The sequence below is a fragment of the Elaeis guineensis genome, chromosome 10, assembly GCF_000442705.2.
Source record: "Elaeis guineensis isolate ETL-2024a chromosome 10, EG11, whole genome shotgun sequence".
NCBI classification, from domain to species: domain Eukaryota; kingdom Viridiplantae; phylum Streptophyta; class Magnoliopsida; order Arecales; family Arecaceae; genus Elaeis; species Elaeis guineensis.
The window spans coordinates 33,773,234-33,799,335 of NC_026002.2; the positions used below are offsets into that span (position 1 = coordinate 33,773,234).

A 26,102-nucleotide genomic window follows, 5' to 3' on the forward strand; every position below is an offset into this window, starting at 1 on the left:
ACAGCGGCGCCGATCGTCGAGGCATCGACGACCGACCAGTCGGAGCCGGTGATAGCACTCGCGGCTCCGACGGTGCAACCGGAGGAGCGGCGGGCGGAGGAAGCGGCTGAAGGGACGTCGGCGGCTTCGCCGGCGGGTGTGGCGTCAGATACCGTTCGGGAACCCGAACACCATCCGACGGCGTCTGCGGCTGCAACGGGGGGTGCCGCGTCGAACTCGAGCATCCCCTCCTTACCGAATCCGCTGGCTGGGGTGGCCGATCGGGGGAAAGCCCCGATGGACCCCGCTGATGACACAAGGTCAGGGAGTCGCACTGTGCCGCCCAGCGCTCAGTTCCCCGAAGGAGCGTCGGTGCTGGCCGACCACAACCTGGCCAGGAGGCTGTGCCAGGGGATCCTCCTCCCGACCGACGTGGAGGTGCTGAGGTCTCGATAAGTAACCGAGATGCTATCTTCGTTTTACCCGACCATGGTCGGGGTAAGTTTTACTTCGCCTCCCCTTTCTTTAGTGTCTTCATTATTTCATTTTCCTGACGTAGTGCCCGCATTCGCAGCTGATCTATACCATGTCTGAACTTGAAGCCGGGTATCGGAGATTCGGGAACATCCGGGCGGCTTGGAAGGACAGAGCGGCGGCCGTCGAAGTCGATTGGGCAATGCTGGTCGAACACCTGAAACAGTCAACCGATCGGAAGGCGAAGTTGGTGGACGAGGTCTCTCGTCTCGGGTCCGAGCTCAAGTTGGCCCGAAAAGAAGCCAAACGCAAGGGTCAGACTGCTCACCGTCTACGGTGCGAGCAGGACGGCGTCGCCGCCGAACTCGAGGGCGAACGCGAGCAGCTCTGGGTCAGTCTGGAGAAGCTCGCCAGGGCTGAGGAGGACCTGTCGATCGCCCAGGCCGATGCTGACATAGCGAAGGCAGAGGCGGAGTCAGCGAAGGACTCTCTCGATCGGGCAAAAGCGGAAGCAAGGTCAGCGAAGGAGTCGGCGAGTCGGGCGGTGGACGACTTTCGCGGCACCGGCCAGTACCGAGAGGAGATGTTGGAGTCCAGCTTCGCGTCGTACCGGGTGGGGTACGAGGATGGTCGGGATGCGGTTCAAGCCCTGTACCCGGAGCTGGATCTCAGCAGCATCATCCCGTCGGGAGTCGAGGACCAAGCCACGAAAGAGATGGCCGACCTGTCGTCGGGAGGTGTCGCCGTGGCGGGAGAGGCCATCCAGGAACAGATTTTCGAAGGAGAGACGGCCGCGACTCGTGATCCGGCACCGACCGCCAGTCTGTTGCCGATCGACAATCCTGTTCCGGCAGTCGACCAAGTGCCGATCGTGGTGGACACGCCGGTCATCCCCGAGCTTTCGTCGGTTGAGGAGATTGACTCGAAAGGATGACCGTGGCCTCGTCCTCTTTTATCCTTTTTGTTTTTCTTAGAACACTTGTAATCGGGCTTCGGCCCGATTTTGTAAAGCCTATTTTGATCTCTAATGAAATCAAAGTCTTGGACTTAATTTTTTTTCCTTTGCCTGTTTTTCTCTTTTCTCACGTGTTGTAGAATGCATCCGAACACGTAAGTCGCTAACCCATATAGATCGGTTAAGACGTTCGGCAACTCGTGCCGCCACGAAGGTAGAACAAGTCCCGACTTTGGATCGGCCTCCGATGGTCGAGGTCGTAAGTCGGGCATCCTTCCCCATGCCGTGAGTCGGGCGCGTTCGTTGAGTCGAAAGCCGACCGACCGCCGGATAATGGTTTGGCAGTCAGGTCTCTTCCGACGCATTCAGTCGAATGTTGTCCGGCGCATTTAGTCGAGGGATCGACGATAAGTCGGATCCCGATACCCTTATGTCGGGTATTTATACTGTGCCTCATGATATACGGTGGTAAGCCGAATATCTTCCAGCCGGCCGTAGCTCGGTCGGTGAGTCATGAATGCGACTGAGGTCGCATTGTGTGATAGACGGTGGCAAGCCGAATATCCTTCGACCAGCCATAGCTCGATCGGTAAGTCGCGAGGGCGATCGCGTAGGCATTTCGCCTTTCTTTGGTCGGGGCTCAGTCGGTAGGTTAGCCGACGGTCTGGCTCGAAAATTCAACCGTAGAAGGAGTGTCAACTCCCGTCGCCGTGGATGGCCTTTGTGAGCGCTCGATACGTCGTTGGCGGTCGGGTCGTCGGTTTCACGCGGATACCGAGTCCGAGTCGGGACGTCGGGACCCGACCTTCTTGGTGAGCACCGATCGTCAGTCGAAGAGTTGGAACTCTGAAATTTCGAACTGGATTTGTATTTCGAATGAACAAGTACAAGGTTCATTGGTGATACAACTTCAGGTTGTCGGCGTTCCAGGTCCGGGAAATGGGTTTCCCTTCCAGAGTCTCCAGTCGCTAAGCCCTCGGCCCATAGGTGTCTGCTACCATGTAGGGCCCTTCCCAGTTCGGAGCCAGCTTCCCTTGGTCCAGGGGCTTCGAGACCTCTGCCTTTCTCAGGACTAAGTCACCAGGCCTGAAAAGCTTTGGTCTGACCTTGGTGTTGTAATACCGGGCTACCATCTGTCGGTATGAAGCCATGCGAAGTTGGGCCTCGTTCCACAGTTCGGGGAGGAGGTCTAGGTCGGCCCTCCGACAATCAGAGTTGTCCGGCTCTCGATACCGCTCGACCCTGTTAGATGGCAGTCCAATCTCGAGTGGAATCATCGCCTCCGTCCCATAGGCCAAACCAAAAGGTGACTCCCCGATCGGAACACGGGGGGTCATTCGGTAAGCCCACAGAACGGAGCCTAGCTCGTCGACCCAGAGGCCTTTGGCTTCATTTAGTCGGGTTTTGAGCCCGTGTAGTATGGTCCGGTTGGTCACCTCGACTTCGCCATTGGACTGTGGGTGCCCAACTGAAGTTAGTCGGTGCATGATGTGAAACATTGCGTAGAAGTCTCTGAAGTCTTGGTTGTCGAATTGCCGTCCATTATCGGTGATGATGGTATGTGGCAATCCGAACCTGAAGATGATGGATTTTTGGACGAAGTCCTTCATCTTCCGTTTGGTAATCTGCGCCAGGGGCTTGGCCTCCACCCACTTGGTGAAGTAGTCGATGGCGACGACTATGAACTTTCTTTGACCCGATGCTGGAGGGAAAGGACCGAGAATGTAGACCCCCCACTGAGCGAAGGGCCATGGAGCGACAATAGGAGCGATTTGGCTGGCCGGTCGGTGCTGTACGTTGGCGTACTTCTGGCAAGGTTCGCACTTCCGGACCAACTCAGCCGCATCCTTCCTCATGGTGGGCCAATAGTAACCCTGTCGCAGGACTTTGTAGGCTAGGGATTTGTCCCCCAGATGACTTCCGCAGATTCCTTCGTGCACTTCTCGGAGAGCATAATCTGCGTCGGTCGGTCCCAAGCACCTGAGCAAGGGAAGGGAGAACGACCTTTTGTAGAGTCGGCCATCCATGATCATATATCGGGAGGCCGACCATCGGAGCCGCCTGGCCTCCGTGGGATCTTCAGGGTCGATCCCGTCGGTCAGGAACCGGATAATCGGGTCCATCCAGCTTGGTTCAGCTGTCAGTTGTAGCATCTCTTCGGTCCGGTCGATACTCGACTGCTCGAGGTTCTCCACGAACGTCCGGCCCAAAGAGTCGAAAGCTGAGGTCGCCAGTCTGGAGAGTACGTCGGCCCGGGCGTTCTCCGTCCTAGGGATGTGGGAAATTTTGAAATATCTAAGGCATGTCACGAGATCCTTCACTTTCTAAAGATATTTTGCCATGGCTGGGTCTCGCGCCTCGAATTCACCTTTGACCTGCCCCACGATCAGTTGAGAATCGGAGAACGTCCGGAGGCTGTCGATCCCAAGTCCCTTCGCCATCCTCATGCCGGCAAGGAGCGCTTCATACTCGGCTTGGTTATTGGAGGCTTTGAAGTCGAATCGAAGGGCGTACTCGATGACTACCCCATCCGAGTTGGTGAGCAGGAACCCAGCCCCACTCCTTTGAGCGTTCGAAGCTCCGTCGATGTGCAGTACCCAGATGGAGATCGGGTCTGGCTCGGAGACCGCGTCTCGTCCCGGGTCCATACCTTCCGACCCTTGGTCGGCCGTCGGGCATTCGGCGATAAAGTCGGCCAGGACCTGGGTCTTTAAGGCAGGTCGCGGTCGGTACTGTATGTCGAACTCGCTAAGCTTCATCGCCCACTTCGCTAGTCGTCCCGAGGTATCGGGTCGATGCAATATCGCTCTCAGGGACTGGTTGGTGAGAACCACAATGGCATGTGCCTGGAAGTATGGTCGGAGTCGCTGTGCGGAGACAGTCAGGGCGAAAATCATCTTTTCCGTCTTCGAATACCGGGCTTCCGCGCCGTGGAGCACTTTGCTGGTATAGTAGATGGACTGATGGGTTCAGCTCTCATTTTCTCGGGCGAGCACCGAACTGACCGCCTCTGGGGAGGTGGCCAAATAGAGATACAATGTCTCCCCGACCCCCGACTTTACTAGCAGCGGCGGGAAAGCCAGGTACCTCTTCAGATCCTCAAAGGCCCGTTGGCACTCGTCCGACCAAGAGAAGCCCTTCGCCTGCCTCAGAGTTTTGAAGAACGGGAGGCACCTTTCAGCCGATCGAGAGATGAATCGGATGAGGGCAACGATCTTTCCGTTCAGTTGCTGGACCTCCTTCTTGGTGTTTGGGTGACGCATGTCGATGATCATCTTTATTTTCTCAAGGTTGGCCTCGATCCCTCGCTGAGAAATCAGAAATCCGAGAAACTTCCCTGAGGTCACCCCAAAAGCGCACTTAGTCGGATTCAGCTTCATTCGATGTTGTCGTAGAGTGCGGAAGGTCTCTTCGAGATCCTGAACATGATTCGGAATCTGCACACTTTTCACCAGCATGTCGTCCACATATACTTCCATGTTGCGCCCGATCTGGTCTTTGAAAATCTTATTGACAAGTCCTTGGTAGGTGGCGCCGGCATTCTTCAGCTCGAAGGGCATCACCCGGTAACAGTAGAGGCCCTTGGGGGTCACGAAGGCAGTGTGCTCCTCATCTTCGGGCGCCATCTGGATCTGGTTGTACCCGACAAAGGCGTCCATGAAGCTGAGCAGTCGAAATTCAGACGTCGCATCCACCAGCTGGTCGATCTTTGGAAGTGGAAAGCTATCTTTTGGACAGGCCCGATTCAGGTCAGTGTAGTTAATACAAATCCTCCACTTCCCGTTGGCTTTCTTGACCATGACGACATTGGCGAGCCAATCGAGATATGTGGCTTCTCTGATGAAGCCCACCTCGAGCAGCTTGTCCACTTCTTCGTCGATGGCCTTCTGTCTTTCGGGAGCAAAAGTCCTTTTCTTCTGCCTCACCGGCCTCATCGTCGGGTCGATGTTGAGTCAGTGGGTTATTGTCTCTGGGGGGATGCCCGACATATCTGCTGTCGACCAAGCAAATATGTCGGCGTTGGCCGTCAGCAGCTCTGTCAACCGTTGCCGTTCTGGGTCGGGTAGTTGAGACCCGACCCAAACCTTCCGGTCGGGGTTTTTCGCAATCGGGACTGACACGAGCTGTTCGGCCAATGAGCCCCGTTCTTCCTCCTCCCGTTGGTCCAGTTTGTCGATCGTCAGGGAGCCCCTCGACTCGTCGCTCCGAGCGGAGATCTGGAAGCATCGGCGAGCGAGCTGTTGGTCTCCGCGCATCTCCCCGACTCCGTTCCTGATCGAAAATCGAACTAGGAGATGGTACGTCGAGACGATCGCCTTGAGGGCGTTAAGTCTGGGTCTTCCAAGTATGGCGTTGTAGGCCGAAGGCACTTGGACAACCGTGAAAGTCAAATGAACCGTGCTTTGCCGTAGTTCGGTGCCGACCGTCACGGGCAGGGTAATTTCACCTTCCGTCGCGACGGCGTCCCCGGCAAAGCCTACCAAGGGCGCAGGGACCCTCTTGAGTCGGTCGGTTGATAGTTGCATCCGGGAGAAGGTCGAGTAAAACAAAACATTTGTTGAACTTCCATTATCTACAAAAATTCTTTTTACATCATAATTGGCTATTGTTGTCGAGACAACAACAGCGTCGTCGTGGGAAGTTTGGAAGCCCCGAACGTCTTCCTCCGTAAAAGTAATCACGTCGTCCGGGTGCAGCTTCTTTGTGGGCTCCCCTCCAGCAGTCGTCCCCGGGCCAAGTCATTTGGAAATCATATTGATGACCCCGACCGTCGGCTGATTAGTCGTCGCTTCCTCAGTCGGCTGGGGTTGTCGGTCGGCCACTGGCCGAGTCGGCGGGTTCCTCCGAAATTTATCGAGATACCCTCGGTGGATGAGAGCTTCGATCTCATCCTTAAGCTGGATGCATTGCTCGGTATTATGGTCGTGGCCCCGGTGGAATCGACAGTACTTTCATCGGTCGAGGCCTTTTGCCTTCAGAGGCGGAGGCCGTCGCAGGTATTCTTCCCCCTCGATCTCCATCAAAATCTACGCACGGAGAGCGGAGAGTGGAGTATAGGAGTCATACCTGGGGCGTATCGGCCTTGGAGTCTGCCGTCGGGGCGACTTTTGGTTTCGTCGCGGGGGCGAGACCCGATCATCGGTCGGGGGTCTGCTAGATTCGGCGGGGTCCCGACCCTTCCTTCGCTTTTCCTTCGGACCCTTGAACTCGGCTGAACGCCGGTCGGAGGCTCCTTCGTCTACGCGCATATACTTGTACGCGCGCTCCAGCAGTTCGGCATATGTGCGGGGGAGGGTCTTGTCCAGGGAGTAGGTGAATCGGGATGCCCTCAGTCCCCATTTCATGACTAAGATGGCCATGTCTTCGTTGAGATCCCGGACCTCGAGCGTGGCCGTATTGAATCGCGCTACGAAGTGTCGGAGCATCTTATTTTCTCCTTGTTTGAGGGAGAAGAGGCAGTCCGACGTTCGCGGCGGCTTCCGGCTGGTACTGAAGTGAGCCACGAAAGAGTGCTCGAGCTGCCCGAAGGAGTGGATACTTTTCGATCGAAGACCAGAGTACCAGGCCCTGGCAGCCTTGCGGAGCGTGGCGGGGAAGCCGATGCAAAAGAGAGCGTCAGTTGCCCCCTGAATCATCATGAGAGCTTTATAGCTCTCCAAGTGGTCGATTGGGTCAGTGGAGCCGTCGTAGGGCCCCACGTGCGGCATCTTGAGCCGACCGGGGATCGGTTCATCAAGGATGAGTCAGGAGAGAGGTTGGGCGGTCTGGAAGTCAACGTCGTTCGAAGACTTCCGCCCGTCCATCTGCAACTGCGCGAGCCGACGGTTGATTTTCTCGAACCGGCGTTCGTAGTCGTCCGTCCGTTGGTGCTAGGAGACCTCAGGAGTGAAGTCTCCGAAAGATTCCGAGAGGGAGGCGGACGGCGTCCGCGGTCGCTTCTCCCTCCTTACTCGTTCCAGCTGGGAGGGAGAAAGTTGCTGGGACCGATGGGCATCGCACCGCGACCGCGCCTCCTCCCCTCTGTGGGAGCGCTGTGGCAGGCGCTCCCGCGGAGACGACGAAGATCGGCGTGGGCGTCGGCGGCTGCTCCTGGAGGGCATCGGACGCGCCGCTGGTTGCCCGACCGGTGATGGCGACAGCCGTGCGGGTTGTTGCTGGAGGCTTTTGACGGCGTCCGTCAGCACGGTCATCTGCCATACGATCGCCGCGATCTGCGCCTCCATGGTGACCGCGGGATGCGGGGAGCTAGGTTCCACTGCGGAGGGTGGCGGAGAGGTCTCTTCCCGGGGGGAAGAGCGTCTCGCCGACCCGGTGACTCTCGATCGTTGAGCTCTTGTCTTTGTCATTAGTATCTACTGCTTGTGTTTTCCCTCTCTGGCGCGCCAATCTGTTGTGGCCAATCCCCTCGTCGCCTGGTCGCCGGGAACGAACGCCTGCAAAAGAAAGTCCGCACTGACCGGAGGCGGCTCCGGCGGGGACCCTCCGACAGTCAAGTCAGAGAGGAGACTGGGCAACAGAGAGCTCAATCGAGAGAGGGAAAGAGAGAGAGAGAGAGCAAGCCTGGGAGTTTTTTCCTCGGAGCCCCTAGCACTGTTGCCTTCCCCGATATATATAGTGGAGCGCGGTATGGCGCCGTCATTAATGGCGCGGACAATTGAAGAATTGTCAATTCACCGTAGACTGTCAGAGTCGCCGTAAAGGTGTCAAATCACCGTGAGGCTGTCAAATCGCTAGGGTTGACCCATGCTCTAGGTGGGATAATGCCCCTAGGCGGCAGTGCCGCATGCTGTTGTCAGGACCGACAGTCTCTGACAGTAGTACGACGATCGGAGGAGTCGACCGACCTTGGGTCGGTGGCCAGCGGAGGGGCGTCGGGTAGAGATTCAGACCCTCCGACGGTCAGTCGGGCGTGTCATGGGAGTCGGGCATCGGACCTCCTGGTACAGTCGGTCGGGAGGGCAGAAAGGGTCTGCCCGACCGACGTACCTTCGGTTGGTCGGCCGGTTTCAGTCGGTCGATCGGTCGGTCGGCCGGTCAGTCGGTATATCCCAACACCTATATAGGAAGGAGATCTTATCTCCTCCACCCTAAACTAATCCCATTCTAGTTCCTGCCTTGCCTAGATACAAAGAGAGAAGAATATATATATATATATAGAATTGGGTCGCCGGAAGAGAAAGGGGTGGAGCACGATCAGAGAGAGAGAGAGAGTTAAGGAACAGTTGCTCCAGCTTACAATGTGGCTACGGGAAGTCCTGCGGAGAAAACATGGATGGCGGGCCAATTCCACTGCCTCCTTTAGATCTACTTCGGTTGAGTCCTTTTCCTAAATAATATAAAAGAAAATTATTTATCTAAATAATACAAATCCTAACTTATTTACGAAATTAATGCAAAAGAGATAAAACATCATTTTGAATGGCATTTTCTCCAAGCCACGTCATGATGTTTTCCACATAGGCACTGTCCAAAAAAAAAAAAAAATAGAAAACACCATCTTAAATGGTGTTTTTAAAAATGCCATTTAAAATGGCGTTTTCTAATTTTTCCCTCTCAAAAAAAAAGAAAAAAATGGAAAAGAATGGAAAAAAATAAATTTTAAAATTTTAAATTTATAAATAAATAAAAATTTTAATTTTGAATGAGATTTAAAATATAAAAATTTGAATTTTTAATTCAAATTAAAAAAGATAATTTTAGATGATTTTTTTCTTTTCAAATTAATTTTTTTTAAAAAATATCTAAACAAAAATCTTAAAAATTTAAAAAATTAAAAATATCATAGAAAAAGAAAAAAAAGAGAAAGAAATGTGAAAGAAATAAAAATTATAAATTTAAATTTAAGAAAAATAAAAAATTTAAATTTAATTCAAAAACATTATTTCAAATTCTTTCCAAAAATGTTCAAAAAAATAAAAAAAATAAAAAGTGCCATTAAAAAATCAAAAATTTAAAAAAATTAGAAAAAAATAAGAATTATAATTTAAAATTTAAAAGAAATAAAATTTTTAAAATTAATTAAAATAAAAAAATTTCATTTTAAATTACTTTCCCAATTTCAAATTAATTTATTTAAAAAATATTCCAAACAAATAAAAAAAATATCCTAAAAAAATTTCATAAAAATAGGAAAAAATGAAAAGAAATAGAAAAATTATATAATTATAAATTTGAATTAAAAAAATTTAAATTTTTAATTTGAATTAAATTTTGATAAAAAAATAAATGTCATAAAAAAGTGAAAAAAAGAGGAAAAAATGTGAAAAAAAATTTGTAAATTAAAATTAAAAAAAATAAAAATTTTAAGTTGTATTGTGTTTAAGTTGTATTGTGTTTAAGTGGTGTTTAAGTTGTATTGTGTGACAATATTGTATTTAAAATATATTTCTCTTAAAATATATTGTGTCTTATTTTTTAATACACGTGTGATAATATCGTTATTTTAAATTCATTAGTGTATTATGGCTTACGATCTGCGGTATCCCAGTCCTCGAGACAGCAGTATTCTTATATTGCAGGAGCACCATCGATCACAGACTATTTTAGATGGCGGCGTAAGCATTTCAATCCTATTTACTATTTAAATTTTTATTTTAAAAGTCATATACATTATCTAATTATTATATTTTATTGTAGGAGCCCAGACGCCTTCGTCTACGACAATCCGATGCTGACTTCTGGAGAACAGAAGACATCCCACATAGAGTGTTAGATTATTTACGATATCTGGGATTTTATGGAGTATATCGGATTGGTCGTATACAGATGAATGTTGGTCTTATTACTACTTTGCTTGAGAGATGGCATCCAGAGACACACACATTTTATCTTCCATTTGGTGAGGCGACCATCACTTTACAGGATGTCAGCATCCTTACTGGACTACTAGTTGATGGCGATCCAGTTATCAGAGTTGATCCTACGCTTACCATTCTGGAGTGGCAGGCTTTGTGCTTGCGATTGCTAGGGTTTGAGCCTGACGCATATTTTTTCGATCATTCACGACTCAGGATTGAGTGTTTGGATGATCGTTATTGATATTTTCATATTGCGGATGATGCACCAGAGGAGATGGTGCAGCAGTATGTTAGGGGTCAGGTGCTGCAGTTGTTAGGTGGTGTCCTGTTACCCGATACTTCATCGAATAAGATGAAGTTGATGTTTTTGCCATTATTAGAGGATTTAGACTTCGCTCGTCGACTCAATTGGGGCAGTGCAGTACTAGCTTGCCTATACAGAGCTATGGGTCGGGGTTCTTATGCTGATCAGAGTGAGATTGGTGGTTATCTTGTATTATTACAGGTATGTGAATAAAAATTTTTATTTATAATATTCAATTATATTTTACATTGGATATATCATGTATGATTTTTTTAAAATTTGTAGATTTGGATATGGGAGCGTATGCCGACTATCAGTCCATTACGACGACAGTTGCTCGAGTGCCATCAGAGCAGCAGGATTCTGATGTTCCATTCAGACTAGACGGACCATTGAGATATAGGTATCAAAATATTATTTTTTTTATTCCAAACTTACTATTTTAAATTCGATAAAATTTATTTAACATGAGTAGTTTGTGAAACAGATGGAACGTTTTATTCAACGTTCATCACGTATCGACGAGAGTGGCACGGGTTTATAGGTGCCAGTTGGATACATTAGTTGATACATATAGACGGATAAATTTTAAATTTTTTACAAATATCATTTTACAGTATTCATAATCTATTAAAATTTTAGCTTACTAATTTTTTTATTTTAACTCTATCAATTTTTGTGGGAGCCATATACAGATGAGATATTGGCTATACTACTGCAGATGTGTACAGTTGGACACGACATATGGACTGCTAGGGTGCCACTTATTTATTTTGATGTGGTAAAGTGGCATCTTTTCGATCGTGTCCTACGGTAGTTTGGTCAGATTCAGGGCATCCCAGAGCAGTTTGATACCAGCCAGGGACTTCATTGTATTGATCGACGAGGGAGAGCTCGTATTGACTGATGTATCAGACATGCAGAGCATCAATATTTGGGATGCACGTCGAGATCACATTGTTCATGATGATCCTATTTTGAGAGGTCGTTCATATACCTATGACTAAATGGCTTGATTTTTTAGCATTACGGTGCGAGTCATTGGACAGCCTCGGTATGCAGTTTTCGGATACGAGGGCGAGAGTTCTGCTGTGCATCTTTTGGTAAGATTATGAAAATTACTTTATATTATTTGTGTTATATTTTTATTTTATATTTTACACTATACTGACTATTTTATTTTTATTTTGTAGACTGATTCTATGTCGGATCTTGTGTTGGACGCTCGTCGTGCTTTATCTACGATTGATGGGGACGAACGGATTCGGATACTGCGGGAGATGGAGAGAACAAGTTTCGAAATATTAGTGGCGAGGTATTGATCCATATAGCTATGCATCTTGGTATGGAGCAGCCCCGGCGCTAGATGTGAGATATATGCCGTCACCATATGTTTCACATATGCCATCACCGCATATTCCGCAGATGTCATCATTAGATGCTGCACAGATGCCACCACCTTTTGATCCACAGATGGCAGTGCCTTCTTCTTCCTACATCCCCCAGATGACATCACCGGATATCAGTTGGCCACATGAGTATGATGCTTTCTTTTCATGTCCATCCATGTATCCAGATGAGAGGGTTGAACGGGTCTCTCAGTCCATAGATGATCCGACAGCATCAGTTATTCCTGAGCAACATGATCAGCAGATCTCTTCCACTGATATAGGGAAGGAGCCATCATAGCAGGAGCAGCCGGCGAGGACCTTCCTAAGAAGGTCCAAGCGACCACGGGCATCGCGACGTCCTTGTGGGACTTAGTTTTTGTTATATTTATATTTAGTATTTTTTATATTTTTATTGTACTATTTTTTGTATGTTTGATATTTTTATTCTATTTAATAATATTAAATATTAATTTTATTTTATATTATTTAATTTCAAGTGATCGAATATTATGCTTTGTGCATATGGATACACATACTTGAATGTGTCTCAGAACATTAGGAGAGAAAAAATTATGCTAAAAGGACTATAAAAATTATAACATAAATAATAATAATATATCGAATAATTTAATTATGAGATGAATCGGATCGTATTGGTACATCTCGATCTGATATAGGCACGAACAGGTACGTACGGTGTGGTATGAAAAAAAAATTAATTAATTTTAAATAGAAAAAGTAATTTGAAATGATGTTTCTTATTTGAATTATATTTTTTATTTTAATTAAAATTAAAAATTTTATTTCTTTCAAATTTAAAATTTTAATTTTATTTTTTTTCTATTTTTTATATTTATGGCTTCTTTACGGTACTTTTTATTTTTTTAATTTATTATTTTTTTGATATTTTTTAAAAAAATTTAATTTTAAATGGGAAAAGTAAGTTGAAATGATATTTTTTATTTAAATTAAAATTAAATTTTTTTAAATTCAAAATTATACCTTATATTTTTTTACCATTTCTTTCTCATCTTTTCTTTTTTTATGGTATATTTTACTTCTTTAATTTTTAAGATTTTCTTTGAAATATTTTTTTAAGAAAAAATTTTAAAAGGAGAAAATAATTTGAAATTATTTTTTTTATTTGAAACTAAACTAAAATTTTTATTTTTCAAATTTTAAAATTTAAATTTATATTTTTTTCTCATTTTTTCTCATTTTTATCTTTTTGGCATTTTTTAGGTATTTTCTTCCTTTATTTAAAATATTTTTTAAAAAATTAAATTTAAATTAATTTAGTTATTTAAAATGATGTTTTTTATTTGAATTATAATTAAAATTTTTATTTCTTAAAATTCAAAATTATAAATTTTATTTTTGAATTAGAATTATAATTCTTATTTTTTTTCAATTCTATTTTTTTCCCCTTTTTCTTTTTTTATGGTATTTTTTATTTTTTTACATCAATTTTTTTCTTTTCTTCAGATATTTTTTTCAAAAAATAATTTGAAAGAGACAAAATAATTTGAAATGATATTTTTTATTGAATTAAAGTTAAAATTCTTATTTTTTTTAAATTTTAAATTTTAAATTTTTAATCAAATTTTTAATTTTTTTAAATTCAAATTTATAATTTATTTTTTTCCATATTTCTTTCTCTTTTTTCTTTTTCTATGATATTTTTAATTTTTTAAATTTTTAAGATTTTTGTTTATATATTTTCTTAAAAAATTAATTTAAAAAAAATAATTTATAATTATCTTTTTTATTTTAATTAAAATTAATTTGAAAAAAAAATTTTAAATTTCATTTAAATTTAAAATTTATATTTATTTCTAAATTTAAAATTATATATTTTATTTTTTCCCATTCTTTTCCATTTCTTTTAGTTATTTAAAATAATATTTTTTATTTCAATTATAATTAGAATTTTTATTTCTTAAAATTTAAAATTATAAATTTTATTTTTCAATTAGAATTACAATTCCTATTTTTTTTAATTCTATTTTTTTCCTTTTTTTCTTGTTTTGTGGTATTTTTTATTTTTTTTACAACATTTTTTTCTTTTCTTCAGATACTTTTTTTAAAAAATAATTTGAAATGGATAACATAATTTGAAATGATATTTTTTATTTGAATTAAAGTTAAAATTCTTATTTTTTTAAATTTTAATTTATAAATTTCTTTTTTTCACATTTTTTTCTCTTTTTTTCACTTTTTTATGGCATTTATTCTTTTATCAAAATTTAATTCAAATTAAAATTTTAATTTTTTTAATTCAAATTTATAATTATATATTTTTTTGATTTTTTTTTCATTTTTTCCTATTTTTATGAAATTTTTTGGCTATTTTTTATTTGTTTAGAATATTTTTTTAAATAAATTAATTTGAAATTAGGAGAGTAATTTAAAATGATATTTTTTATTTTAATTAATTTTAAAAATTTTATTTTTTTTTAAATTTCTAGTTATAATTCTTATTTTTTTTCTAATTTTTTAACTTTTTGATTTTTTAATGGCACTTTTTATTTTTTTAATTTTTTATTTTTTTGAACATTTTTGAAAAAAAATTGAAATGATGTTTTTGAATTAAATTTAAAATTTTTATTCTTTTAAATTTAAATTTTTAATTTTTATTTCTTTCACATTTCTTTCTCTTTTTTTTTCTATGATATTTTTAATTTTTTAAATTTGTAAGATTTTTGTTTAGATATTTTTTTAAAAAAAATAATTTGAAAAGAAAAAAATCATCTAAAATTATATTTTTTATTTGAATTAAAAATTTAAATTTTTATATTTTAAATCTCATTCAAAATTAAAATTTTTATTTATTTATAATTTTAAAATTTTAAAATTTATTTTTTTCTCATTCTTTTCTATTTTTTCTTTTTTTTAGAAAAAAATTAGAAAATACTATTTTGAATGGCATTTTTAAAAACGTTATTCAAAATGGTATTTTTAAAAATACCATTTAAGATGGTGTTTTTTATTTTTATTTTTTTTGAATGATGCCTATGTGGAAAATGTGGGTGACATGGCTTGGAGAAAATACCATTCAAAATAATATTTTACCTCTTTTATATTAATTTCATAAATAAGTTAGAATTTATATTATTTAGATAAATATTTTTTTATATTATTTTAAAAAAAAAACTCTACTACGGTTACTGCCGTGCCAGCCATCACCAATTGTACAACCTATATGAGAAGTACCAGCCATTCCTATATTCAAGTACACCATCCTTGAATCCAAACTACGGCATACCATACTGCTGTAAGTGTGACTGGCAATATTGCAATCACTCCCTTCCGTACTCATTGACTGATAGATGGCTGTGTTAGGATTGCTTCCACCGGTAGGATTGCTTCCCACTGCCTCCTCTTCCCGTGATAAGACCATCGCAGCAGACTTGACTAGTTTGAGCCACAGCCTCAGCTTGTTGGGCTCAATGTGGGATAGCCCCGGGAGTGCTCCCTTGAAGAGGAAGTCAGAGGTCAGGTTGCGAAGGATGTCGAACGGGGATACACCATCGATGGTCCTGACGTTCGGATCAGCATGGTGGTCGAGGACCGACACCATGTCGGGATTCACCATCTCGACTGCAATGGGCAGGGGTGTCTTGCCGGCAGGCACTGCCGGCCAGTTGACGTCGGCTACTCCGAGCTCGAGCAGGGCCTTCACGACCTCACGACTGCAGTTTTGTACGGCATAGTGGAGGGCGAGGGCATTGTCGAGGTCGAGCCCCTCCCCCATCACCATCAGCTTGACGAGGTCGATGTCGGATGCGTCGAGAGCACGGCTTATGCTTGAGATATTGTGGTGGTCGTCATGTCCAGTGGTGGGGGCGGCTGGGAAGTGGTGATGCGTGGAGGGGCTGTGATGGGTGTGGAAGGAGTGGTGGCCGGGCTTGAGGCGGAGATCTTCGATCTTGGCAACGATGTTGATGGGGAGATGCTTGCCGAGGACCTCCGGCGGGAGGCCCGAATTGGCGATGAGGTGGGAGCAGGTGGCCCAGAGCTGGTGCATGTCCTGCTTGTGTGAGGTCACGAGGATCTTCATCACATCCTTGATGGATGCTTTCTCCACCATGCTCTCCAATTGCTTCTGCACTCAAAGATCAACGAAGAAAACCAAAGTGGATCAATGGTAGTTACTGTGGTGAGAGGAAGAATCCTAGGTTTTTACTTTGCGTTAAATATAGAAGGAAGAATGTAGAAGTTGGTGAGAGGGATAGAGATAGTGACCGAGGGGAGAGATATAGAGTCACCCAATTCAAGAACTTGGGATTGATGGAGAAGAGGACACAGTACGGCAAAGAGAAAAGCAAAATGACAACCCTAAGTTGGAGCTGAGGTGTGATGTAAGAGGAAGTATGGTGACAAAAATGGAAATGATGGCCCAGCTCTCCAAAACTGACAGCTAGGACAGAACACTAATCTGTGTCGGAAAAAAAAAAATTGGATCCGATCTAATTCAATCAGATTAAAAAAAAATTAATCGATCACTATCAATCATTTATCATATATAAATCATTTAAAATTAAAATTAACCATAATTTACAGTGAATTCGGATAGATTGTGTGATAATCCGAATCTCAATGCAGCCAAAGAGATAAAAAAAAAAAGAAAAACATTGAAAACTCCTGTTGGGAGTCTTCTTTCACACGACCTCATCGGAGAGGAAGTCAAATTCAGAGAGGATTCGGCCTCTCCTCTATCTTATAAAATCTCTTCTCCTCTTCTTTAAGGCTGGCCATGACAAACACCAACGAACACTGACAATTTTTCTCTCTTTTCTTCGTTAAAGTCGCGGCCTTCTATTATTGTACTCACCGAAAAACAGAGGCCGGAGATGCCATCGGAGCTCAGATAAGGCTCCGACCTTTCTTTCTCTCTCTCTTCCCTTTCTCCTCTGGCCCCAAACCTCACTGATGGCCACCGATTTTGCCAAAAATCGAGAAGAAAAGGATGCCCTATTTTTCAAATAATTTTTTTTTCATAATTTTTCGTCGGTCGAACCTCACCATCAGCCATCTCTGGCTCCACCGTCGTTAGTCGCCGCTGCCAGACCATCGACCGTGCCACCGCACCCTGCCGAACCACGGGCAAACCTCCCTCAGATCCTCTCCTATTTGGCCAAAGAAGAGAAAAGAAAGAAGAAAAGAAGAGAAGAAAAAAAAAAGAAAAAAAGAGAGAATTTTCTCTCTCTTTCTCTCTCTCTTAAAATCCCTCTAGGATTCTCTCTCTTTCTCTCTCTTTAAAATTTCTCTCTCCTCCTTTCTCTCTCTAAGAAAGATCTACAGATCTTGTATCGAGCCATCCTTTCCTCTTTTAAGGACCCATGTTGACCTCAGTGAGATGACTCCTAATCGATTTAGTATCCGGATGGTCTATCAAATTGACCATCCAGTCAACTACTTTCTTTTATTATTTAATTTTATTGAATATATAGAATAAAAAATTAATCATAATTTAATATTTTAAATAGGATTACCCACTTCATTTAAAGAAGATTAAAGATCTAGAGCGATCAAGGTAAGTGGATCTTATGTTTCTTATTTATTTTTAAATGATCATATTTTTCATGCAAAGAATTATTGATGATGAAATCATATTTTTTTTATAAAATAAGAATCAGCATATGACATATGAAAAAAATATATTTTATTATGAACATTAATTTTATGAATATATTTTAATGAAAATAAAATATTTATGAAGTATAAATTTTATTGATTTCCACCTATGTATATGTATGTTTTAAGAAAAAAGAGATAAAGATTTCAAAGGCTCTCAGATAGCTATGAACGAATTCCTATGGAAAGATCGACATCTGGAGCTAGCATCCATAAGAACACAGGCTCTACCAGCAGGTATAAAGTTGGCACATAAAATATAAACTTGTTGATTAAGAATATTGACCCTGTCACGGATATAAAGTGATCATAGTATGAATATCTATGAGCAAGATTTAGAAACATGACATAGACACATGACAAGAATGATTTACGAAATATGTTTATGTAATGTTCATGATTTATACATGCATGATTGATTTATGACTTATTTTATTATATATTCTATGAAATATTTTATTTTATATTATCTATTATTTTTTAAATATTATATTATCATGAAAAACTTATGTCGGATCCGATAAAAAAGCGTAGGTTCTACTTATTGGGCTAGTGTAGCTCATATTTTTTTTTTACAGAAGAATAAGGTTAGAACCGACGAAGAGAATCCAGACTTGGAGATCTTTAAAGCAAGCTTGAAAATTTTATAGTGAAAGTTTAATTTATTTTATGATCATGGACTTATAGTTATTTAATTATGAATCTTGAGATTTAGATTGATATTTACTTTTGAATTTAGATGCTCTGAACTAATTTTAATTTAATTAAATATTTAAATTAAACTTTATTATTATTTTTATTTATGATGCATCTGTTATTATATTTAAAAAGTGAATGTTGGCTTCGTGTTGTCATGGGCTGTATTCCTTGATAGCATGGCCATGTTATGTTTCAAATTTGAGATATGATTTTTATAGTATCAGAGCAATAGGTTTGATCATTGGTAGACTTAAAGTCCAGTAATGGATAGATAGATCTCATTTAACTAGATCATATTTAATTGAATAAGAATAGATAAGTTTTTCTTAAAGTTTCTGTTGCTCATTTAAGGAAGTTAATTAATGTTAGTATTTTTAGGTGACAATAAGCAACAGAGAGAATGAAGTCTCAATAAATCCTGTCAGTAGAAAGAGAGGAGCAAGAAGAACTACGAGGGGAGATGTCAATCAGTCAGCTAAGCATGCTCCTAATGCGCCAGCCACTCAAACAGATATTGCTGGAGTATGTCAAGTGGTGGCTTAGCTTATTCAGCAACAACAGCAGACACAAGCCGCTCCTCAATCTATACCATTTTTAGAGTCATATTATGAGAGATTTAGAAGGCTTAATTCACCACTGTTTGAAGATGGACCTGACTCTTTAGTTGCAGAGATCTGGATTCGGGAGATAGAGAAGATGTTCGATACCTTACAGTATTTCGAGAACATGAAAGTCAGATTAGCCATACCTATGCTAAAAGGGAATGTCGAGTTTTGGTAGATTGCAATAAAGACTGTCTATGAGAATATCGATGACCAGCTGACTTGGGAGAAGTTTAGAAAAATATTTTATAATCAATACTTTTTCGAGATAATGAGATTAGTAAAAAAGAATGAGTTCTTAATTTTAAGATAAAAAGATGAAATGATAGTATTAGAGTATACAAATAAATTCAATGAGTTAAGTCGTTTCTGCCCCCAGCTTGTGGAGTCTGAAATGAGCAAAACTAGTAGATTTGAGTAAGGATTAAGATATGGGATTTGGTCTCGATTGTCTTTTCATATTTTTAATAATTATAAAGATGTGCTAGAATGAGCTTTGAAAGTAGAATCCGAGATAAAAAGATCAGAACAGAAAAAGAGTAATAATCAACAAAAAAATTCTACTAATATTGCAGAGAATAATAAAGAAGTTATGATCTGTGAATATTGTGGCAAAAATCATTATGAACTTTGTCCCAAAAAGTTGGGAGCATGCTTTTCATGCCGCAGAATAGAACATATGGCATGAGATTGTTCTATTAAGAAAAAGAATAGTTTAAAGACTTTCAAGCTAGCAGATTAAAAATAATAAGAAAATACATGGAGATTTGCTTTGACGGAACAAGATGTCAGTGCAAGCAATCAAATAGTTACAAGTACCATTCTAGTCAACCCATAGATGCTCATACGCTATTTGATTATGAATTTTCTCATTCTTTTACATCTTCCAAGTAATAACTATATAGAATTGAATAAGCTACTATATGTTATATCTTCTCTTAAAAAAATTATTTTCATCAATATCTTGTTTAAAAAAAAAATTATCTCATTTTAGATGAGGAAGTTAGGATTGATGGAACCAGATCTAAGAGTATAGTAAAGATAGTATGAAGATTAAGATTTCTATTGATAAAAGAGTGAAGATATATCAAGTTTTAAGGATAAATTTTTTTTTAAGAGGAGTAGAATGTGATAATTCGAATCTCAAAATAGCCAAAGAGATAAAAAAAAGAAAATGTTAAAAACTCCTGCCGGGAGTCTTCTTACGTGCGACCTCATTAGAGAGGAAGTCAAATCTGAAAAGGATTCAACCTCCCCTCTACCCTATAAAATCCTCTGTCCTCTCCTCTAAGGCTGGCCACAACGAACACTGACGAACACCGATGATTTTTCTTTATTTTTTCTCTGTTGAAGCTATGGCTTCCTCACTACAACAACACAGAATATTAGCGATGAAAAAAATTCATCGCTAATAATGAATTTTCGTCGCTAATAGTATTAGCGATGAAATTATCGTCACTAATATTTAGCGATGAAATTATCATCGTTAATATTTAATCATAAATAATGACGTTGTTGATAATTTTTTACGATAAAAAAAATTTTCATCATAAATAATCAATATTACCGATGAAAAATTTTTATCGTTAAAAAATTATTTTTTCAAAAACTATGTAGGATAAAAATTTTAATCATAAAGATAGATAATTTATGATGAAATATTATGTCGCTAATAAAAAAATAATTATTTACATTAAATTTTTTCATCACTATTAATTTAATTAAAAAATTTTATAAAAATTAAATTTAAAAAAAGTAGTAGCAACATAAATTTTTATCACAAATATGATAATTTTTGACATAAATTTTTATCATTAATAAATAATAAATTAATAGTGATGAAAATATTTTCATCACTATTAATTTAATTAAAATTTTTTATGAAAATCAAATTTTAAAAAAAAATAACAACATAAATTTTTCATCATAAATATAATTATTTACAATGAAAATATTTTCATCGCTATTAATTTAATTAAAAATTTTTACAAAAATCAAATTTAAAAAAAATTAGTGATGTAAATTTTATGTTGTAAATATTATAGTTTTTGATATAACTTTTTATCGATAATAAAATTTTAATTATTTATGATGAAAATATTTTTATCACTATTAATTTAATATAAATTTTTTATATTTTTAAATTTATTAAAAAATTATTTAAGATCAATTTTCTTCATTAATATATTTTTTGGTGACCAATATTTTTATCCAAAATAATTTTATCACTAATAATTTACATATATTTTTTTAAAAATAATTTATGAATATGTATATTTAATTTATATTTGTAATATTTTTTATAAATTAAAAATAAAAAATTTACTCAATAAATTTATAAATAAATTTTATTATTTTATTATATTAAATTAAAATTATAAGAGATCTAAAATAAAAATAAAAAGCTATACAAATAGACCATCAAGTGTCAGCATCCGTAGAAGGAGAACGGGCTGGGAAAGGGGAGCACTCGGATGAGCTCGGACCAGCCTGCTACTGCTTCATTAGCTGCATCATCTGCTCTATCTACGCTATCTGCTCCATCATTTGGATCTAAAAATGCTGGTACTTATTGACGCATGTAGTCAACTCATCAGCTCGCTGCTTATCCTGCCTCTGCACCTCCACCAATTGAGTATTACAGGCAGCATGGATGTCAGCCCTAGATGAGCATGAGGATGAGAGAGCAGTGATCCTATGCCCTAGATCCCTAACATAACAGGATCTCGTACCAAGCATCTGATCATAGATCTCATTATCTGTGGGTGCGATCAAGCCCTCAGGGGTAGGCTGGGATCTAATGTCTATCATATGATCTTGAAAATTAAAGTTATAGTTATTTTAGTTTCATACTAAAAATCAAACTACGAATGAAAAAAATAATTAAAAAAACTTATAAAAAGCTCTTGGCTCTCCGTTGTCCACTCCTCTGACTGTCACTGGTGGGTTCGCTGGTAGATATCGATCCTATCAGGAAGCTCGCTACTCTCAGCATCTCTCTGTAATTTAAGAATAATTAATTAAAATTTTTTTAAATAGTTAGAGAGTTAAAATATACTAATTAAAAATTACTTACCATCTACTCTATGTGACGAGCGAACGACCTCGAATCCCCATAATATGGTACGATCTGTCTCATCTGATTCGTGATGTTCTGAGCACATCTTTTCTATATAATTAGCAATCAAATTAGTAGGTAATAAACTGAATCTAAGAATAAATGATTCAATCATTAAACTCTAAAACAAAAAAGTTTGATGTGTAATCTGATATGTCGGATCCTCGTAATGCCAGCATATGATAGTCCAATCATCCATAGTGATGCTGTCATAGGGCCGCTACTGACTACCTCATGATCCTGCATCATATGGTACCAATACTGAGGGATGCAGTGGTGATATTCCTTGAAATACAAAGATAAATGAGCATCCACTGCTCGCTGCATGCGATCCTTCTCAAAATTAATAATATCAAATATACTCTGTCAATAACAAATATTAGAAGAATATCATGCTAATTAAATATTTATAGTATAATTTATTTTATCTGTAACTGGATGTAGAAAATCTCTCTGAGCCAGTACAACATGATGTCAATTGAAAAGCATCACGAGGACATAGTTGCGGCATATGATACCCAGCTTGATCTACCACAGCTTGCACATCTCCTAATGGGCCTGGTGTAGCCAGATGGCATCTCAATACGGAGATGTTGTCCCGGGTGCTCGCATCTCCAACACTTTAGAGTGAGATTCTTCGATGGACCTCATCCTCACCTCACTGCTGGTGGAGACTGATCTGAAATAACAATCAATAAATCATTAATATGATAGCCATCCAAATAAAAAAATTAAATTTTATTATATAAAAAATATAATAATACCACTTGGATCCGCCTCACTGAAACCAGCTAGTGCAGGATTCTCTGACAACAGAGCTGGTATGATAGTAAAAATCGATGAAGGTGCCTCAGCCTCCGGGATAGACTGCGAACGCAAACATTGTCGTCTATCTCTTGATGCCATAACTGTAATTCTTGATATATAAATAAATATAATATTAAATAATAATAATAATAAATAAATTATATTCTAATAAATAGAATTATATCGCATACCATTATTGCAAGAGAAGATTGAACAAAAAATATAGATCTACTCATCAATATTCGTATCTTCCTCGATGTGCAGATCCTCCTTCGAATCATAATAATCGATATATATCGTCTTCTATCTCATCGTCATTTATGAACTGATCGTCGCCTTCTGACTCATCAAGATTAAATACAAAATCAGCTTCAACTTCGTTGGGCGGCAGATTAGCCCTATTCAAAGGAGTTATTACAAAATCTTCATCAATAAGAAGCTCGGCTAATATTTGTTCTTCCTCTTGAAAAGTTTCCTCTTCATGTAAATCTGAATTTTCATTCATCTCTAATCGGGTTAGTATGTCATATACGTCTCTAGGTGTTATTTTTTGTACGACATACCAATTACCTTGATACTTTAGATCTTTCAAATATATTACTTGTTTTGCTTGAGTTGCTAATATATACGGCTCATTTTGGTATCATGTTCGTATAAAATTTACACTGATAAAGTCTGGATCGATATGAATATCGATCTTTTTATTGTTAATATCGCACCATTCACACTGAAACAAAAATACAGAATTACTTGATCTATACTTCAGTTCTATGATATCTATAAGTACTCCATAATATTTAATTTCTTCTTCTCCTTCATATCCTATCGTAGCAATCTCATTATTCTGGATCTGTTATTGTATCTCAAGCTTCCTTATGTGAAATCTTATTCCTCCAATGATACAAGATGTGTAGTGGTTAACCCTTTGATCGGGACCACATGCTAAATCATACAACTCATTGATCGCATCTTCTTCTTTATTGAAATACTTACATCTACACCATAATATAAAAAATTATGTTGGTTTAAATAATTATTTTTATAATTATTAAAAATAATATATTATTAGTGCAACTTATAAGATCACCAAATTATTTTATAAATTTTCTCATATGTCGATCATCAGCATCTATATTATTTTCTCTACATAGTATACTCTTGTGCTCACTGTAATAAATCATGATTTTTAATTTTACATCGATATAAAAAAATTATTTAGAATATTAAACAGTATGCTAAGATGATATTTAATAAATTTTTTAATTTCTTCATAATTATTTAGAATATAAAAATATACCTTGAATAGCTCATTCACGTCCATAAATTCATATCTCCTTCCACCAATTGATCGAACCATTTGTTTATATATAGACAGCATCGGTTCATTATCACCCCATTCATGGTTTGCTTTACGATATATACGATTGAATCTTGTTTCGATATCGTCAAGATATATCGAGCAGAATGTGACACACTCCGTAGCTACGTATACTTCCGCTCTAGATCCTTTAGGCCATGCTTTATTGCGCACATACCATTTTAGGGTACATAAGAATTTATAAATAAAAATAAATTTAAATTTTAGAAATATATTTACATCTTATAACTGATATGATAAAGTGTGTATAATTTTTTTATCTTTTAATAAGATACATCCACCGATAATATATCGATCCAGTCAAAAGAGCTTCTTTTGAAAGATGAATAGCCAAATGCACCATAACATCAAAAAATGATGGTGAAAATATTTTTTCTAACTTACAAAGAATGAGTACGATATCCTTTTCAAAATTTCTCAAGTAAGTTAATCTTTAATTTTCAGTAATACAGTTCTCGAAAGAACACTCCCAACTCAATCAATGAAGTTTGAACATCACCACTCAAATAGCCACCCATGATCACAGGAAGGAAGCGTTGCATCATCACATGGGAGTCATAACTTTTCATGCCAGAGATATTACCGTCGTTATTCTTAACACACCATGATATGTTTGAAGCGTATGCATCGGAAAATTTTACAGTTTTGAACCATCCATAGAAACTCTTTTTTCTTTACCAAACAGTGAATAACATGCAGGTGGCATAAAAAATCTATCACCTCGATGAACTAAATACAACTCTGATCGAATTTTTATTTCCTACAAATCAAGACGAGCTTTTGTACTATCTTTTATTTTTTTTGAGATATTCGATACAGTACCGATAATATTATCATAAATATTCTTCTCAATGTACATTACATCCAGATTATGATGAAGTAATAGCTGCTTCCAATATAGTAGTTTGAAAAAAATACTTCGCTTCATCCAATTCAGCTCAGCTTCAATACGCTTTTGCTTGCGAGTACTTGATATTTTTTCAAATCGAACGTTTTCAATGACTTTAAGTTATTCTAAAACTTTTACTCTACTTAACTCCTTAGGTGATGGACGTCGGTCGGACTTACCATCAAAGTATTGGTTATAACGGGTGGTCCTCCAAGAATGATTATTAGGTAGAAACTGCCGATGACCAATGAAGCATATTTTTTATCCATGCTTTAAATGTAAGGAGGATGCATCCTTGTTGTATATTGGACATGCCAGATATCTTTTGATGCTCTATCCAGATAAGTTTTTATATACGAAAAAATCATTTATGATCCATAAAATTGAAGCATGCAACTTAAAATTCTTTCGACTCATAGAATCATATGTCTGTACTTTGTTTTCCCATAGTTCCTTCAGATCATCAATTAATGATTGTAGATATACATCAATTTCATTACCTAATGCTTTCAGACCCAGAACCAATAGTGACATAAAAATAAATAGTACTTTCGATAGCATCTCTCCATGATTCTCTAAGTATACGATGTGAATATGGTATCTACGCATCCTATCCATCATATACCTGAAAAATAGTGGATAGATAACTACTGAGTACCACATAATGAAATAAAATATCAACTATTAACAATAATAAGATTATTACTTTTTCAAAAAGCCTGAATACGGGATATCCAAGAGTCAATCTCGATTAAGATTGACTTTTGAATGAAAATCTATTGCTCAATGCAATTTAACTACCATCTCTGAATGTATATCCAAAGATAGATTTGTAAACCATCAAAAAAGAGTAACTCTGTATTGAAATTTTTTCATCAAAAATTTCAGTAAAATTTTCTCTAAAATAAAAATATTTTTTATATTTAATTATAATGAGCAAAAGCATACAAAACAGCATATAAAATAATTAAATTATAATAAGCAAAAGCAATATGCATTATGCTAGTGGAACAAAAAAAAATTATAAATTACAGCAGTAACATTAAAAAATTTATGCAATAAATATGAAAT

General features: G+C 38.7%; 1 protein-coding gene across 1 annotated transcript; it reads right to left on the bottom strand.

Annotated features, from left to right (window-relative positions):
- Nucleotides 1–8,652: 8,652 nt before the first annotated feature.
- On the bottom strand, nucleotides 8,653–22,863 carry LOC105052473 (BTB/POZ domain and ankyrin repeat-containing protein NPR5-like). Its single transcript, XM_073245179.1, has 5 exons — nucleotides 22,722–22,863; nucleotides 22,615–22,636; nucleotides 16,922–17,030; nucleotides 15,070–16,006; nucleotides 8,653–8,735 (listed from the first exon to the last, which is right to left on the bottom strand). Exons 1-5 carry the CDS (start codon nucleotides 22,861–22,863, stop codon nucleotides 8,653–8,655), a joined length of 1,293 nt encoding a protein of 430 aa, XP_073101280.1.
- Nucleotides 22,864–26,102: the final 3,239 nt, after the last annotated feature.

Coding starts and splice junctions, on each gene's coding strand:
- LOC105052473 (XM_073245179.1), bottom strand. CDS start 22,863: ATGGCATCAAGAGATAGACGACAATGTTTGCGTTCGCAGTCTATCCCG. Junction 16,007..16,921: donor CAGAGATGGCTGATGGTGAG/GTTCGACCGACG, acceptor CTTTGAGTGCAG/AAGCAATTGGAGAGCATGGT. Junction 8,736..15,069: donor TGGTGATGGCTGGCACGGCA/GTAACCGTAGTA, acceptor TATATTATTTAG/GAAAAGGACTCAACCGAAGT.